The sequence below is a fragment of the Ornithorhynchus anatinus genome, chromosome 11, assembly GCF_004115215.2.
Source record: "Ornithorhynchus anatinus isolate Pmale09 chromosome 11, mOrnAna1.pri.v4, whole genome shotgun sequence".
Taxonomy (NCBI): domain Eukaryota; kingdom Metazoa; phylum Chordata; class Mammalia; order Monotremata; family Ornithorhynchidae; genus Ornithorhynchus; species Ornithorhynchus anatinus.
Window position 1 is genome coordinate 58,995,240 of NC_041738.1, and position 15,982 is coordinate 59,011,221.

A 15,982-nucleotide genomic window follows, 5' to 3' on the forward strand; every position below is an offset into this window, starting at 1 on the left:
AAGTATTAAGTGTTTACTATAGCACTTCACAAATGCCATTTAAAAAATAAATAATAATAATAATGTTGGTATTTGTAAGCGCTTACTATGTGCAGAACACTGTTCTAAGCGCTGGGGTAGATACAGGGTAATCAGGTTGTCCCACATGAGGCTCACAGTCTTAATCCCCATTTTACAGCTGAGGGAACTGAGGCACAGAGAAGTTAAGTGACTTGCCCACAGTCACACAGTGCCACACTGCTTCTTGATAGAGTGGGAAAGAGAAGGGCCTCGGGGTAAGGGGCCGAGGGCAACTGTTAATAAAATAATAATATTATAAAGATGGTATTTGTTTAGTGCTTACTATGTGCCAGGCACTGTACTAAGCGCTGGGGTGGATACATGCTAATCAGGTTGGATATAGTCCCTATCCCACATGGGGTCTCACAGACTCAATCCCCATTTTACAGATAAGGTAACTGAGGCCCAGAGAAGTGAAATGACTTGCCCCAAATCACACAGCAGATAAGTAGCGGAGCTGGGAATAGGACCCATGATCTTCTTACTCCCACGCCCGTGCTCTATCCACTACCTCATGTTCTTGCATCTATTCCCCACCCCGGGCAGCCTGCAGGCAGCCTGCCAAAGACCAGACCCATTCCTCCTTCCAAAAACTAGACCCCACCTTCACCTCTCCCCCAACAAAATAATAATAATTGTGCAATTTGTTAAGCGCTTACTATGTTCCAGGCACTATATTAAGCGCTGGGGTGGCTACAAGCCAAGAGGTTTGGACGCGGTCCCTATCTCACATGGGGCTCACACTCTCAATCCCCATTTTCCAGATAAGGGAACTGAGGCCCAGAGAAGTGAAGTGAATTGCCCAAGGTCACACAGCCGACAAAGGGCGGAGCCGGAATTAGAACCCATAACCTTCTGACTCACAGGCCCGTGCTCTATCCACCACACCATGCTTTTTCCCAAAAGAGACCAATCTCAGCATAGCAGTTTGGGGGGGCCGAACCCCCGCCTTCAAGCCTCCAGCCCCTAAAGGGCAACACCCTACAGGGCAACAGCAAGAGCCCGGGCTTGGGAGTCAGAGGTCGTGGGTTCTAATCCCAGCTCCGCCATTTATCAGCTGTGTGACTTTGGGCAGGTCACTTCACTTCTCTGTTACTCATCTGTAAAACGGGGATTAAGACTGTGAGCCCCACGTGGGACAACCCGATTACCTTGTATCTACCCCGGCACTTAGAATGGTGCTTGGCACATAATAAGCGCTTAAGAGAAGCAGCGTGGTTCAGTAGAAAGAGCCCGGGCTTGGGGGTCAGAGGTCATGGGTTCGAATCCCGGCACTGCCACTTGTCAACTGTATGGCTGTGGGCAAGTCACTTCACTTCTCTGGGCCTCAGTTTCCTCATCTGTAAAATGGGGATGAAGACTGGGAGCCTCACGTGGGGCAATCTGATTACCCTGTATCTCCCCGAGGGCTTAGAACAGTGCTCTGCACGTAGTAAGCGCTTAACAAATACCAACATTATTATTATTATTATTAAGAAATACCATCATTATTATTATATTATTATCCCGCTCAGCAGAGCACCCGCCTTTTTCTAGAGGGACGCACCTGCCCCCACCAGAAATGCACGGGAAATGTCCTCAGCGCAGCCTGGTGATAGGAGGCCGCGACGGCCCCCTCGCCGCCACCCCCGGGTGACGGGCGTCTCTCGGTCCCCCTCGCCCCCAGGTGTCACCTACTCGGACACGGTGAGCGCCACGGAAGCCTGCAAGCCGTGCACGGAGTGCGTGGGGCTGCAGAGCATGTCGGCGCCGTGCGTGGAGTCGGACGACGCCGTGTGCCGCTGCACCTACGGCTATTACCAGGACGAGCGGACCGGACTCTGCGAGAGGTGCCAGGTGTGCGAGGTGGGCTTCGGCCTCATGTACTCCTGCCTGGACAAGCAGAACACCGTGTGCGAGGAGTGCCCCGAGGGCACCTACTCCGACGAGGCCAACCACGTCGACCCCTGCCTGCCCTGCACCATCTGCGAGGAGACCGAGCGCCAGGTCCGAGCCTGCACCCGCTTCAGCGACGCCGAGTGTGAGGGTAAGCCCCGGCCTTCTCATCATCATAACTGGGGTATTCGTTGAGCGCTTACTTGGTGCCAGGCACTGTTCTGAGCGCTGGGGTGGATACAAGCGAATCAGGATGGATGCAGTCCCTGCCTCACCATAACTGTGGTATTTGTTGAGCGCTTACTATGTGCCAGATACTGTTCTGAGTGCTGGGGTGGGTACAAGCGAATCGGGTTGGACACAGTCCCTGTCCTATAATAATAATAATAATTATGGTATTTGTTAAGCGCTTACCATGTGCAGAGCACTGTTCTAAACGCTGGGGGAGATACAGGCTAATCAGATTGTCCCACGTGGGGCTCACATATTTTAATCCCCATTTTTTTTACAGATGAGGGAACTGAGGCCCAGAGAAGTTAAGTGACTTGCCCAAGGTCATGCAGCAGACAAGTGGCGGAGGCGGGATTAGAACCCTCAACCTCTGACTCCCAAGCCCCGGCTCTTTCCACTAAGCCACGCTGCCTCTCACTGTGTTATTTGTTGAGCGCTTGCTATGTGCCAGGAACTGTTCTGAGTGCTGGGCTGGAGAGAAGCAAATCGGGTTGGACGCAGTCCCTGTCCCACATAGTAGTAATAATAATTGTGGTATTTGTTAAGCGCTTATTATGAGCCAGGCACTGTACTAAGCGCAGGGGTAGATACAAGTTTATCAGGTTGGACACAGTTCCTGTCCTACATGGGGCTCACAGTCTCAATCCCCAGTTTACAGATGAAGTCACTGAGGCGTAGAGAAGTGAAGTAACTTGCCCAAGGCCACACAGCAGATAAGTGGTGGAGCCAAGATTAGAACCCATGACCTTCTGATTCCCAGGTCCATGCTCTATCCACTACACTATGCTGCTTCTCTAAAAACGTGATCGCTAGCAGAGGAAGGTGACGATCCTTTGATCTCTGGGTTATGGGCCCAGCACGCTTCCCCTGCGCAACTCAATTCCCAATCTTGATCCCCATTTTACAGGTGAGGCAACTGAGGCCCAGAGATGTGAAGTGACTTGCCTAAGGTCACACAGCAGACACGTGGCAGAGCCAGGATTAGAACTCAGATCCTTCTGCCTCCCACGCCCACTGGGCCATGCTGCTTCTCTGGCTGTCGAGTCAGGGGGTGGTGAAGGGGGCTGGAGGAATGGCCGAGGGTTTGGGGGAGTGGCGGGTGGGACCTGGGACTTGGAGAAGAGAGGGTGCGGGGCGGGGAGGGCCGAATCACAGCTCAACTGCAGCAGTAGGGACTTGGGTCAGCCCCAAGGAAACACTTTCCGGCAGAGGGTGAGGGGGAAAAGATTTCCGGTGAGTCAATCAGTCAGTTGTATTTACTGAGCACTTACTGTGTACAGAACACCATACTAAGAGCTCGGGAGAGGGCAATAGAACAATAAACGGGCACGTTCCCTGCCCTCAAGGAGGTTACAGTCTAGAGGGGGAGACAGGTATTAATAGAAAAACATATATTACAGATATGGACATAAGTGCTGAGGGATTGGGAGGGGGAATAATAATAATAATAATGTTGGTATTTGTTAAGCGCTTACTCTGTGCAGAGCACTGTTCTGAGTGCTGGGGTATACAGGGTAATCAGGTTGTCCCACATGAGGCTCACAGTCTTAATCCCCATTTTACAGATGAGGTAACTGAGGCCCGAGAAGTTAAGTGTCTTGCCCACAGTCACACAGCTGACAAGTGGCAGAGCTGGGATTCGAACCCATGACCTCTGACTCCCAAGCCCGGGCTCTTTCCACTGAGCCACGCTGGAATGAATAAAAGGAGCGCGGCAGGGCGATGCAGAAGGGAGTGGGAGAAGAGGAAAGGAGGGCTTAGTCAGGGAAGACCTCTTGGAGGAGATGGGCCTTCAGCTTTGAAGGCAGGAAGAGGCATTGCCTGTCCGATAGGAGGAGGGAAGGAGTTCCAGACCAGAGGCTGGACTTTGAGGTGGTCGCCCACTTGAGAAGCAGCGTGGCTTAGTGGAAAGAGCACAGCCTTGAAGTCAGAGGTCATGGGTTCTAATCCCGGCTCTGCCACTTGTCAGCTGTGTGACTTTGGACAAGTCCCTTCACTTCTCGGTGCCTCAGCGACCTCATCTGTCAAGTGCGGATTAAGACCGTGAGCCCCAAGTGAGACAACCTGATTACCTTGGAGCTCCCCCAGCGCTTAGAACAGTGCTGGGCACATAGTAAGTGCTTAACAAATACCATCATCATCATGGTTATCAGATGACCTCTTGAGGCCCCTCTCAGATCAGAGTTGCTGAGATCCTCTGGGAGCACAGTGGGCTGGGGCCCCCGAAACCTGGGTCCGCCCGAAGACACGGGGGCCCACAATCTCCAGTTCCACATTTCAGTTCCCCTCCCTCTGCCCATCGAATTAGGATCACGGAAATCCCCTTGGCCTAGCAAGCTTGATCCTTCCTGAGGGCGGGCCGGGCACCCTCGGCCCCTCGCCCATCGGCCCACTACCCCAGGGTGCCGAAGCATCAGGCCTTCGAGAGATGCGTGGTCACAGGCTCTCCGGGTGGGGGGGAAGAGGGATACCCCTTCTGCTGGCGTCGGACCAGGGTGGAGAGCTTGTGGTCACCCGGAGTCCCACTTCTGCTCCGGATGGGGGCCTGGGCTCTGGCCTCGGAAGGGTTAACCCTCTGGCGCCTAGAAATGGAATTTGGGCCTCGTGCCCGACCCCCACCTCCCCACCCCCCAAAAAAACCCGCCCCCGCCCGGACCCGGGCCAGCGGAGACTGATCTTTGCACGGAAGCGGGCCAGGACGCCTCCTGGGGCCAAGGGGCTGGGGCCTGGTGGGCGTGGCCCTGGCCCGGGAGCGGGGCCTGAACCCGGACTGCGTGCGAGTGTCCGAACCCTATTTCCCCTCGGATCCACCGAGGCATCGTTCCCGAAATCCAGCTCAATCAATCAATCGTACGTACTGAGCGCTTACTGTGAGCAAAGCACTGTACTAAGTGCTTGGGAGAGTCCACCACAACATCAAACACGGCCTGAGAGTCAGAAGGTCATGGGTTCTAATCCCGGCTCTGCCACTTGTCTTCTGTATGTATGATCTTGGGCGAGTCACTTCACTTCTCTGGGCCTCAGTTCCCTTGTCTGGAAAAGGGATGAAGACTGTGAGTCCCACGTGGGATCAACCTGACTACCTTGTATCTACCCCAGCGCTTAGAACAGTGCCTGGCACATAGTAAGCGCTTTACAAATACCATTGTTATTATTATTATTCCCTGCCCACAACGAGCTGACTCGTCCCAGCCCCCCAGCCAGGTGAGGTCTGGGGGAGGGGGCGGCGGCCGGCTCCCCGGCAGGAAGCAGCTGGGAGGAAACGGGAGGGCTTGGCAGGTTGGGTCGCCGGGGAAATTGAAGCCATATGGACCCCCACACCTCCCCCCGCCGCCCCCACCCCCACCCCTCTGGTCCCCGCAATTAGAGATGGAGAAGGGGAGGGGCGGGGGGCGGCCGGGCCCGGCCGTGCAAACCTTCGCACGGACTCAGGAAGCGGAGTCTGAGCCTTAGCCAGAATCTGGTCCCTCTGGACCCCAAAGCTCCATCCCTCCCCCCGCCCCCTCCTCCCTCCTTCACCCACCCACCCCGCCACTTACCGTAATGGCCTGGTTTCCCCTCCCTCATCACGCGTCGACCTCAATATCCTCAGGACCCTAATGACGTGGCTACTCCACCTTCAACTGCCAGAAGGATACGGTGGTGACTGCCCCTCACTCTGATAGACGATGACCACCAGTCACGGCCCCCCGCCCCAACACACACAAGCTCCCCTCCCTGCATCCTTCTCAGTCACAGGGAGCAGAGAATCAACCGATCGGTGATATTTGCTGAGCACTTACTGCGTGCAGAGCACTGTATTAAGCGCTTGGGAGACTACATTAATAATAATAATGGTATTTGTTAAGTGCTTACTGTGTGCCAGGCATTGTACTAAACGGTGGAGTGGATCAAATCGATACAAGTAAATCATGTTGGACACAGTTCCCTTCCCACTTGGGGCTCACAGTCTCAATCCCCATTTTACAGATGAGGGAACTGAGGCCCAGAGAGGTGAAGTGACTTGCCCAGGGTCACGTAGCACACTAGGTGGCAGAGCTGGAATTAGAACCCAGGTCCTTCTGGCTCCCAGGCCCGTGCTCTATCCACTCACCGTTTCTCGTTCCCTGCCCACGACGAGCTTACAGTCTAGCTCTGCAGTAGGGTCCTGGCTTCCTGAACCCTTTGGGCAAGTCACTTCACTTCTCGGTGCCTCAGTTACCTCATCTGGAAAATGGGGATTAAGACTGTGAGCCTCAGGTGGGGCAGTCTGATTACCCTGTATCTACCCAGCGCTTAGAACAGTGCTCGGCACATAGTAAGCGCTTAAATACCAACATCATTATTATTATTATTTCCGGCCACTATGGTGAGTCCACCACAGGGGAAGGGCCTGCAGAAGGCGGCAAGGGTCAGCGGGGCGCCCGGTCTGAGGCCAACCTGAGCGAGCGTTCATGCCCGCTCCCACCCCACTGAGAGGAGGGGAACTCAGCAGGCCCAGCCCAGCCCAGCCCAGCCAGGGACCGGCGGCCATCCTGACCAAAGCTGGAATCCATCCAGGGAGAGCTATTCCCCGCTGCCATCCTCAGCACCCTCCTGGACATCCCCTCCCCCCCAGCTGGCACTGCTCCCTGGCAACTTCCCAGGTGGCAACATAGAACCGTCCACCCACATCTGCCAGCCTGGGGGTGCCACACTGGCTGGTTGGCAGAGCCCTGGGCGGCAGACTCAATGCCAGCCCTGCAGAGGGAGAAACCCAGGAGAAGGGTGGAGCCCTATGGGCAGGGAAGAACCCAAGCAGAAAGGTTCAACTTCCTCCGGAGGCAACCACCCCAGCTCCTCCTTCCCCGCCTGCTTGGATTCCCCAGGAAGCCACTCTCGCCTGCGGAAGGGTTAATCCTGGCCAGCAGCTTCCTCCTCCTCCTCCTCCTCCTCGTCCTCCTCCTCCTCCGTGTGACAAGCCCAAACCCATTGCTGGGGCTGGGCCAGGCCCAGCTGCCACGAAAATGCCAAGGGGTCACTCAGCTGCCCCTGAGACTCCGGGCTTACCGGGGAGGGAAAGAGAATGGCGAGGAAGAAGCGGAGAGGAGGAGGAGGAAGGGGTCCGGGCGAGAAGAGAAGAAGGGGTTTTCTTACACTCTAGGGAGCCCAAGAGATGGAATCAGAGTTGAACAATGTTCTGTTGCATTTTCCTTTCTGTGGTATTTTCTTTTATGGTATTTGTTAAGCGCTAACTTTATGCCAGCCCCAGTTCTAAGCACTGGTGTGGCTGCAAGCTGATCAGGTTGGATATAGTCCCTGTCCCACGTAGGGCTCACGGATTTCTCTGAGGCACAGAGAAGGGAAGTGACTTGCCTAAGGGTCACATAGCAGGCAAATGGCAGAGCTGGGATTAGAAGCCAGGTCCTCCGACTCCTAGGCCCGTTCTCTTTTCATGAGGCCATGCTGCTTTAACTTCTCTGTGCCTCAGTTCCCTCATGAAAAATGGGAATGAAGGCTGTTATCTCTGTGTGGGACAGAGACTGTGTCCAACCTGACCTTCTTTTATCTACCCCAGCGATTAGTACAGTGTCCGATGCATAGTCAGCCCTTAATATATACCGCAGTTATTATCCTTATTATTACTCTGCCTCTCTGCTACCCCTCCCGTCGCCCCAACCAGTTCACCTCCACCTGTCCCTGGGTCCCAGGGAGAGTAATGACCTCCAAGGTTGATGGGGAAAACAAGTCCAGAGAAGTGGGGCCGCTTGCCCGAGGTCACACAGCATTTAGGTCGGAGCTGGGATGAAGAATCCCTAAAATGGGTGAGACAGGATGGGGTCTAGATCCCTATTGATGATGATGAGGATGGTATTTTTTAAGCGCTTACTATGCGCCAGGGGTAGACACGAGCTAATCAGGTTGGACACAGTCGGTGTCCCACATGGGGCTCACGGCATTAATCCCCATCTTCCAGATGAGGTAACTGAGGCCCAGAGAAATGAAGAGGCTTGCCCGAGGTCACACAGCCAAGTGGAGGAGCCAGGATAAGAACCCGGGTCCCTAGAACCCCAGCTGGCAGCCTTCCCAGGAGGCAGCTGAGGGCAGGGCCGAGGAGGAATCTGGGGCCAGAGGGGCGTGAGCCCGGGAGGGCGCGGCTCTCACCCCCGCACCCCGACACTTCTCCTCCAGAAATTCCCCCTCGCTGGACGACTCGGACCCCGCCACTGCTCAGCTCCAGCAGCCCCTCCCCCTTCAGCCCGGACCCCTCGGAGCCGGACGTGGCGGCCAGCACCCTGGCGGATGTGGTCACCACGGTGATGGGCAGCTCGCAGCCCGTGGTGAGCCGGGGGGCCGCCGACAACCTCATCCCCGTCTACTGCTCCATCCTGGCCGCGGTGGTGGCCGGGCTGGTGGCCTACATCGCCTTCAAACGGTAGGCCCCGGGGCTGGACCCCCTTGACCCTCAACCCGGGCCACAGACACATCCCCCCACCAAACACACACACACACACACACCTCTGTCCAACCCCATCGGAAACTAGCCGCTGGTGCCCAGCGGCTCCATTTGCTGACCAGGAACAAGGGATGATGAGAGCAAAGCACAGGTCGATCTCTCCTCTCCTCTCCCCTCCCCTCCCCTGCACATGCACACACACACACACACACACACACACACACAATGTGCACACACATGCTCCATATCGGTTGCACATGCCCAGATTGCCTACGAGCGCCACATGCAGTCATGCAAGGACACGTGTGTAGTGGCCGGGTGTCGTGCGTGTTTGTGTGTGGGGGGGTCGCCCCTGGTGCTCCCTGACCCGCTCGCCCCTCTCCCTCAGGTGGAACAGCTGCAAGCAGAACAAGCAGGCCGCCAACAACCGGCCCGTGAACCAGACCCCATCGCCCGAGGGTGAGAAGCTGCACAGCGACAGCGGTATATCGGTGGACAGCCAGAGCCTGCACGACCAGCAGCCGCAGACGCAGACCGCTCAAGTCCAGGGTGAGGCGGGGAGGGCCCCCCAGGTGCCACCCCCAGACCCAGGAGCCAAAAGGCTAAATGCAATAGGAGGGATTGTGGTTAGACATTGAGACAAACTTGCAGGCCTCCGAAGGATGGGATGGAGCGGCACTGCCTTCCCCGGAGGTCTTGAAGAGGAGATGAGATGCCCCTATCCGGGGCTGGGGGAAGGGACCTGTACTGCCCGCCCAAGGCAGGGGGATGGACGGGCTGACCGCTGAGCTCCCTCTCGGTGATTCCAGATTCATCAGAGTAATTGCCTTCCTAGGGGCTAATTGCTCTGACAAGTGGCTGCTATTAGCTTCCTGCCCCCCACCCCTCCACTTCCCCGGTACGAGTGGCTAATTACTTTCCCAATTAGCCGCCCACGGACATCCTTGCCCACACCCTGCCCCCTTCTTTTCTTTACCCTGAGAAAAGGCCGAGGTGGAGGCTCCGGACTAGGTGGAGGAGGGGGCTCGGGGCAGGGAAGGACACCTGGATAGGTAGAGCCAGACAACCCCCTGGCGAAGGTCATTCTGTCTCCGAGGTCGCTTTGCCCATCCCCCTGCCTCTAAGCTAGCCGCCGGCCCCCACCCCGGGAAGGGATTTGCCCCCTCAAGTCCGTGGAGTGATCGAGGGAGAGGAGCAGTCCTTATTTATTTATTTTTTAATGAGGTATTTGTGAAGCGCTTTTCTGTGTTCTAGGCACTATACTAAGCGCTGGAGTAGATACAAGCTAATCAAGTTGGACACAGTCTGTGTCCCACATGGGTCTCAGTCTTCATCTCCATTTTACAGATGCGGTAACGGAGGCCCAGAGAAGTGAAATGGCATGCCCAAGTTCACTCAGCAGACCCTCCCCATTTTTCCCAACCACTCGGATGGTTCTTAGAGAAGTGGATAGAGCAGGGGTCTGGGAGTCAGAAGGTCATGGATTCTAATCCTGCTCCACCACTTGTCAGCTGTAACCTTGGGCAAGACACTTCATTTCTCTGGGCCTCAGTTACCTCATCTGTAAAATGGGGATTTAAACCGTGAGACCCACATGGGAAAGGGACTGTATCGAACTCTATTAGCCTGTATCCACCCCACCTCTTAGAGCATTGCCTGGCATATAGTAAGATCTTACCAACTGCCAATATTATTCATTCACTCATTCATTTGATCAGATTTATTGAATGCTTACTGTGTGCAAAGCCTCGTACTAAGCACTTAGGAGAGTACAAGTGTGGCTTAGTGGAAAGAACATGGGCTTGCGAGTCGGAGGACATGGGTTCTAATCCCAGCTTTGCCACATCTCTGCTGTCTGATCTTGGTTAAGCCACTTAACTTCTCTGTGCCTCGGTTACCTCATCTGTAAAATGAGGATTAAGACAGTGAGCCCCAAGGGGGACAACTTGATGACCTTGTATCTTCCCCAGTGCTTAGAACAGTGCTTGGTACATGGTAAGCGCTTAACAAATACCATAAGTAGCATTATTATTATTACAAAATAATGATAAGCAGATATATCCCTTGCCCACAGCAAGCTCACAGTCTATTTTTCTTTTCTTCTTTTTCTTCTTCCTCTTCCTCCTCTTTTCTTTTTCTTTTTCCTCTTCTTCCTCCTCCTCCTTTTTCTTCTTCCTCTCCTTCTTCCTCTTTTTTCTTCTTCCCCTCTTCCTCCCCTCCTTTTCTTCCTCTTCCTCTGCCTCTTTTTCTTCCTCCTCCTCCTCTTTTTCTTCTTCCTCTCCTTCTTCCTCTTCCTCTTCCCCTCCTTCTTCCTCATCCTCTTCCTCTTTTTCTTCTTCTTCTTTCTCTCCTTCTTCTGCCTCCTTTTCTTCTTCTTCCTCTTTCTCTTCTTCTTCTGCCTCTTCTTCTTCCTCTTTCTCTTCTTCTTCTGCCTCCTTTTCTTCTTCCTCCCCTTCTTCCTCTTCCTCCCTTTCTTCTTCTTCCCCCTCTTCTTCTTCCTCCCCGTCTTCCTCTTCCTCCCCTTCTTCTTCTTCACCCTCTTCTCCCTCCTCTTCTTTTTCTTCTCCTTCCACCTTTCTCCTCTCCTCCTCCTCCTCCTTATTACCCCTGCACCCCCCACTCCGAGCTGAACCTTCCTCTCTGTCCGTCCGTCCGTCCATCCTTGCGCCCGGCAGTGCCAAAGGGCTGCGGGGGCCTGTACAGCAGCCTGCCCCCGGCCAAGCGGGAAGAAGTGGAGAAACTGCTCCACAGCAGCTCGGCGGGGGAGGCGTGGCGCCACCTGGCCGGGGAGCTGGGCTACCAGGCGGAGCACATAGACTCGTTCAGGCGGGAGGCCTGCCCGGCACGTGCCTTGCTCGCCAGCTGGGCCGCCCAGGACAGCGCCACGCTCGACGCCCTCCACGCCGCCCTCCGCCGCATCCAGCGCGGGGACATCGCCGAGAACCTCTACAGCGACTCCACCGCCACCTCTCCCGTCTGAGGGGGTCGGGAGGGGTCCGCGGGGCCGGGACCCCAACCCCGCGGGCGGCGCCGGGGCCGACGGCCAAGCGGGGACCCCCCTACCCCCGAGGTTCCCACCCCCCCACCCACCCACCCAACCCCTCTGACGGCGAACGGTCTCCCCTCGCCCCCGCCCACCCGTTCAGACTGAAGCCGAAATTTCCAGGGAGCCGAAAATCCAAGAGCAAAACTCCCGCCGGGAGCAAAGGTCAAAGATCAAAGTCCCAGGGAGCAAAAAAACCGAATCGAAGATCAGGGAGCGCCGGGGAGGGGGGCTGGGGACCCCCGGCGCGGTCGCCCATCTGCCACCGCGACATCGCCCTCCGCCGACCCCTGCTCTGGCCGGGTCGCTTCCTCCGTCCCGCCCCCTCCTCGCCCACTGGGCTCTTTCTCTCAGGTCTCCCCGGCCTCGCTCGCCTCCCCCTCCCCTCCCCTGGCATTCGCCAGATGGTCCGGACCACCCTCCCCGCCCCCGGGAGGGATGAAGGGGGCCTGAAGCATCCATCATGTTCTTGGGGGTCGGAGGGGTGGACGGTGGGGAGACAGCCGGGCGAGGGGAAAGGCGCGGAGGCCCCGCGGCAAGAGACCAAAGGGGAAGGAAGGGGTGGGGGCTGGAGGGGAGAGGGAAGAAGCCCCCAAGACCCGCGCCTTCTTTATCGGGTAGAAGGAGTGCGGTTGGGGGGGCTGAGCCGCTCAGATCGGAGGACGAGGCTTCTGGATGCCCCGCCTCCCATCACGCGAGGGGCCGGGACCAGACAGCTCCCTACCCTGGACCCCTGCTCAGGTAGGGGAGGGGGCATTTTCTACAGTATCACCACCACCCCCATTTTATCTCCAAAGGCAGTATTGAGGGTCACCCCTCTCCCACCCCCCCCTTCCTCCAGGGTGGAGGAAAGGGAGGGTTGGTGCCATTTGCTGTCTGTGCGGCTGCTCTGCTGACCCCCGCCCCCGTTCCGCTGTCACTGTCCGGCTCTGCTCGCCCCCCTCCAAGCCCCCCGCCCCCACGCCATCCCCGCGAGACCGGGAAACCTCGTGAAAAATGACATTTCACTGACTGCAAACTGTGTCTGGAGGGCAGGGCCGCCTTCAGCTCCTCGGCCGGCTGCCCACTCGGCCAGGACCCGAATCTCTGCTTGAGCCCAAGGAGTGGGCCTGACTTTATTTATTTGACCACCTGGGTGCCTCTTGGGGGAGTCCAGAGGGGAACCGGGGGGACGCGCGGGGGACGACGGGAACGGGCAGGGCTGGGCAAAACTGCCTGAACACGTGCTCACTCTGCATCCCCTCCCCCAGATCACATCGCGTTGATTTGGGGGTCAATGCCAGGCTCAGAGCCTGCACCCCCTCCCCCCTCCTCGCCCCTCACCAAAGGTGTATGTTGAGGGGGGCGGTTCAGGAACTGGCCCCATCCCCCGGCCGCCTCTTGAGCGATCAATCGATGGTGAGCTGCTGGGCCTGACTGTCCCCTATTGTTTGCATCCTCTGTATCGGTCTCTGGGGCCTTCTAGACCGTTACAGGTGAAATATAAAAGGAAGGAACCGGAAAAAAACCCCCAATTTGTCCAGAGAGCTATTTTCCGACAGCGCTGAAAAGTGTGGGAACCGTCACCGGTCCAGGATGGAAACTCCTGGCTTGCCTCTCTTGGGGTGGGGGTGGGGGGGGCCGCGGGGGGGAAAAAGCAACAAAAAACGGGATCTGGACAAACCGGAACCCAGGTGCAGAGGGGAAGGGGTTAATCCCAGGGGATGGATGGATTGTGTGTGTGTGTGTGTGTGTGTGTGTGTGAGACACAGTTAGCACGCTGCCCCTCACCCCACCCCTAGACACACATACACACACCCCACCCCACCCCTAAAGGCAGTTTTAAGGGTGAAAGGGAAAGTGACCAGGAACCAGATGTGAGGTTGATCCCCGCCCCCTGGACGGAGCGAAGTTCACCCCTCTGGGTTCCCAGGGAGGTCGGCTGGGCACAAGGCCCAAGATCCCCACAAGCTGGGACTCAGAGTCGCTCCGCCCCACCTTCCCCTACGGCCCCACTTTTGGTCAGGAGCTGACGGGTGGTCTCTCCTGAGAAACGTCAAGGCCGCCGAGGGAGTTTCTCCCGCCCACGACTTCTCCCCTCTCTGCTTTTATGGCCTGGAAAGGGAGTCTGGGAACCAGCTCTGGGCTGGCCGGCTCGGCCGGCCGACTCGTCTCCCCGCCCCCTGCCGCCTGCCGCTTCTTGGCTGGGCCCTGACACTATTCCGGGCAATATCTGGTGGTCCTGGCTGGGAAGCGGGGGAGGCCTAGTGTTCTTCTGCCTCTCCCAAAAGGAAAGGGAAAAAGAGGCCCCCACCCCGCTGGGTCCTGGGAGCCAGAGCGGAGCCTCAAATCTTATCAATAATGTAATAATATTTGTTAAGCGCTTACTATGCGCCAAACACTGTTCTAAAAACTGGGGTAGATACAAGGTTATCAGGTTGTCCCACGTCGCAGTCTTATTCCTCATTTTACAGATGAGGTAACTGAGGCACAGAGAAGTGAAGTGACTTGCCGAAGTCACACAGCTGACAAGCGGCGGTGCCGGGATGAGAACCCATGACCTGTGGCTCCCAAGCCGGGCCCAAGTCTTAGCGTGGGGAATTTAGGGAGGAGATGGGGAGGGGAAACAGGGGCACAGAGAGGCCAAGGGACCAGCTCAAAGATGCCCAGCATGACAGAGGTATTTAGGAAGCAGCGTGGCCTAGTGGATAGAGCAACGGCCTAGGAGTCAGAAGGACCCGGCTTCTAATTCTGGCTCTGTCCTTTGCCTACTGGGGGACCTTGGGCAAATCGCTTACCTTCTCTGTGCTCAGTTACTCCATCTATAAAATGGGAATTGAGATTGCGAGCCCCATATAGGACATGGATTGGGTCCAGCCTGATTAGCTTTTATCTACCCCAGCACTTAGTACAGTGCCTAGCACTTAGTAAGCGTTTGACAAATGCCATGAGGGTGAGAAAGAGATGGACTTAAACCAGTACTCAACGGTCTATGCTTCCCACTCAGAACTTTCCCTGAAAGATAGAGTTTGATGAGGGGGAAGAGCAGAATGCTGCCCCACCCCAGGGCAGCTGGGAGAGTTTTTAGGGAGGGACTCGGGGAGAGATCGAGGCATAGCCGATACCAGGACTCTGGCCTCCTTTAGAGTGAAGCTGAGACTTTCAACAATCTCTGGGGAGAAAAGAGGCAGGGGTGGCTGGATCAAGAGAACCCAGGTCATCGGCCAAAACACAGAGCCTAGTGGGCATTGCTGAGGCACCGGGCAGCTTCGGCGGCAGAGAGAGGAAATGATCTGATGGGAAACACAAGCTCTGCCCTCTGACTACAAGTGCCTGAGCTGTTGACCCCAACACACCTACGCAAACCCAGCACGACTCCTTTGTATAATAATGCCTCTCAGTACGATACTGTGTGTTCTGATTCCTGCTCTGGCTCGCCAACAGCCAACTGACCACCCAAAGGATGCTCTTCATCCAAGCCTTCCCCTTCCACTCCAGTCGCCCCCACCGTGCTCCTAGTTGGGATCCAGAGAAAGGGGAGTACAGCTGAGTTGGGTTAACCGATCCCAGATTCTTCCCCTCTCCCTGTCCCTTCTCCCCCCGTGACCCCAAAGGTGAAAAGGAGACTTCCCAAACCCTCCAGACTGTAAGCTCGTTATGGGCAGGGAACGTGTCTGCTAATTCTGTCGTAGCGTACTCTCCCAAGAGCTCAATACAGGGCTCTGCACATAGTAAGCGCTCCATAAATGCCATCGATGGAAACCAGAGATCCGGCCCAGCCTCTGCCGCTTGGTTTTAGAGAAATGAAACCCGTCCAGTTTCACCATGGAGCTGGTTCGTTTTCACACACTCCCTCTGTCCCCGCTCTGTGCCCCTGAAGCTCGAGGGCCCCCCTTCCCCACCCCTCCGCTAATTCACTCTCAATTCTTATAAGGAATAAAATCTTCACGGCTCTGTCTGAGCCTAATCACGTCCCACATGGAAACTGTGTTTGCCTTCGGGGTGGGATTTGGGTTCACTGGGAGAGAGAGGGGGATGTGTTTGTGTGTATGTATGTATGTGTATGTGTGCACGTGTCTCTGAGAATACATGCACAACTCTGTGTGTGATTTATGCGTCCCAGGGAATTAATGCAGAACTGTGTTTGTGTCATATATGATCGAGAGACTGTGTGTCTGATTGTGTGAGCCTAAATTTGACAAAGCGTCCATCTCTGATGTGGAGCATGCCTATGTTCACGTGGCATGGACTTACCTAGCTTTGGCAGCTGAGGGGGGCTCGAACCCGGGCCTTGGGTTGGGAAACAGCCCAGTTGTCTGGAAAAGCCCTAGGCTGAGCTGGGGGGAGGTCAGAACTGTGAGGCTCTTGATTGGTCCAGT

At 56.2% G+C, this 15,982-nt stretch overlaps 1 protein-coding gene across 1 annotated transcript in view; it reads left to right on the forward strand.

Moving 5' to 3' along the window:
- NGFR (nerve growth factor receptor) overlaps positions 1-11,627 on the forward strand; it is a 30,116-nt gene extending 18,489 nt beyond the window's left edge. The window contains exons 3-6 of the mRNA XM_029074635.1: positions 1,727-2,086; positions 8,317-8,560; positions 8,970-9,130; positions 11,257-11,627. Coding sequence (XP_028930468.1) covers positions 1,727-2,086; positions 8,317-8,560; positions 8,970-9,130; positions 11,257-11,561 — 1,070 coding nt within the window. The 3' untranslated portion in view covers positions 11,562-11,627. The remainder of the gene's footprint in view (positions 1-1,726; positions 2,087-8,316; positions 8,561-8,969; positions 9,131-11,256) is intronic.
- The last annotated feature ends 4,355 nt before the right edge of the window (positions 11,628-15,982 follow it).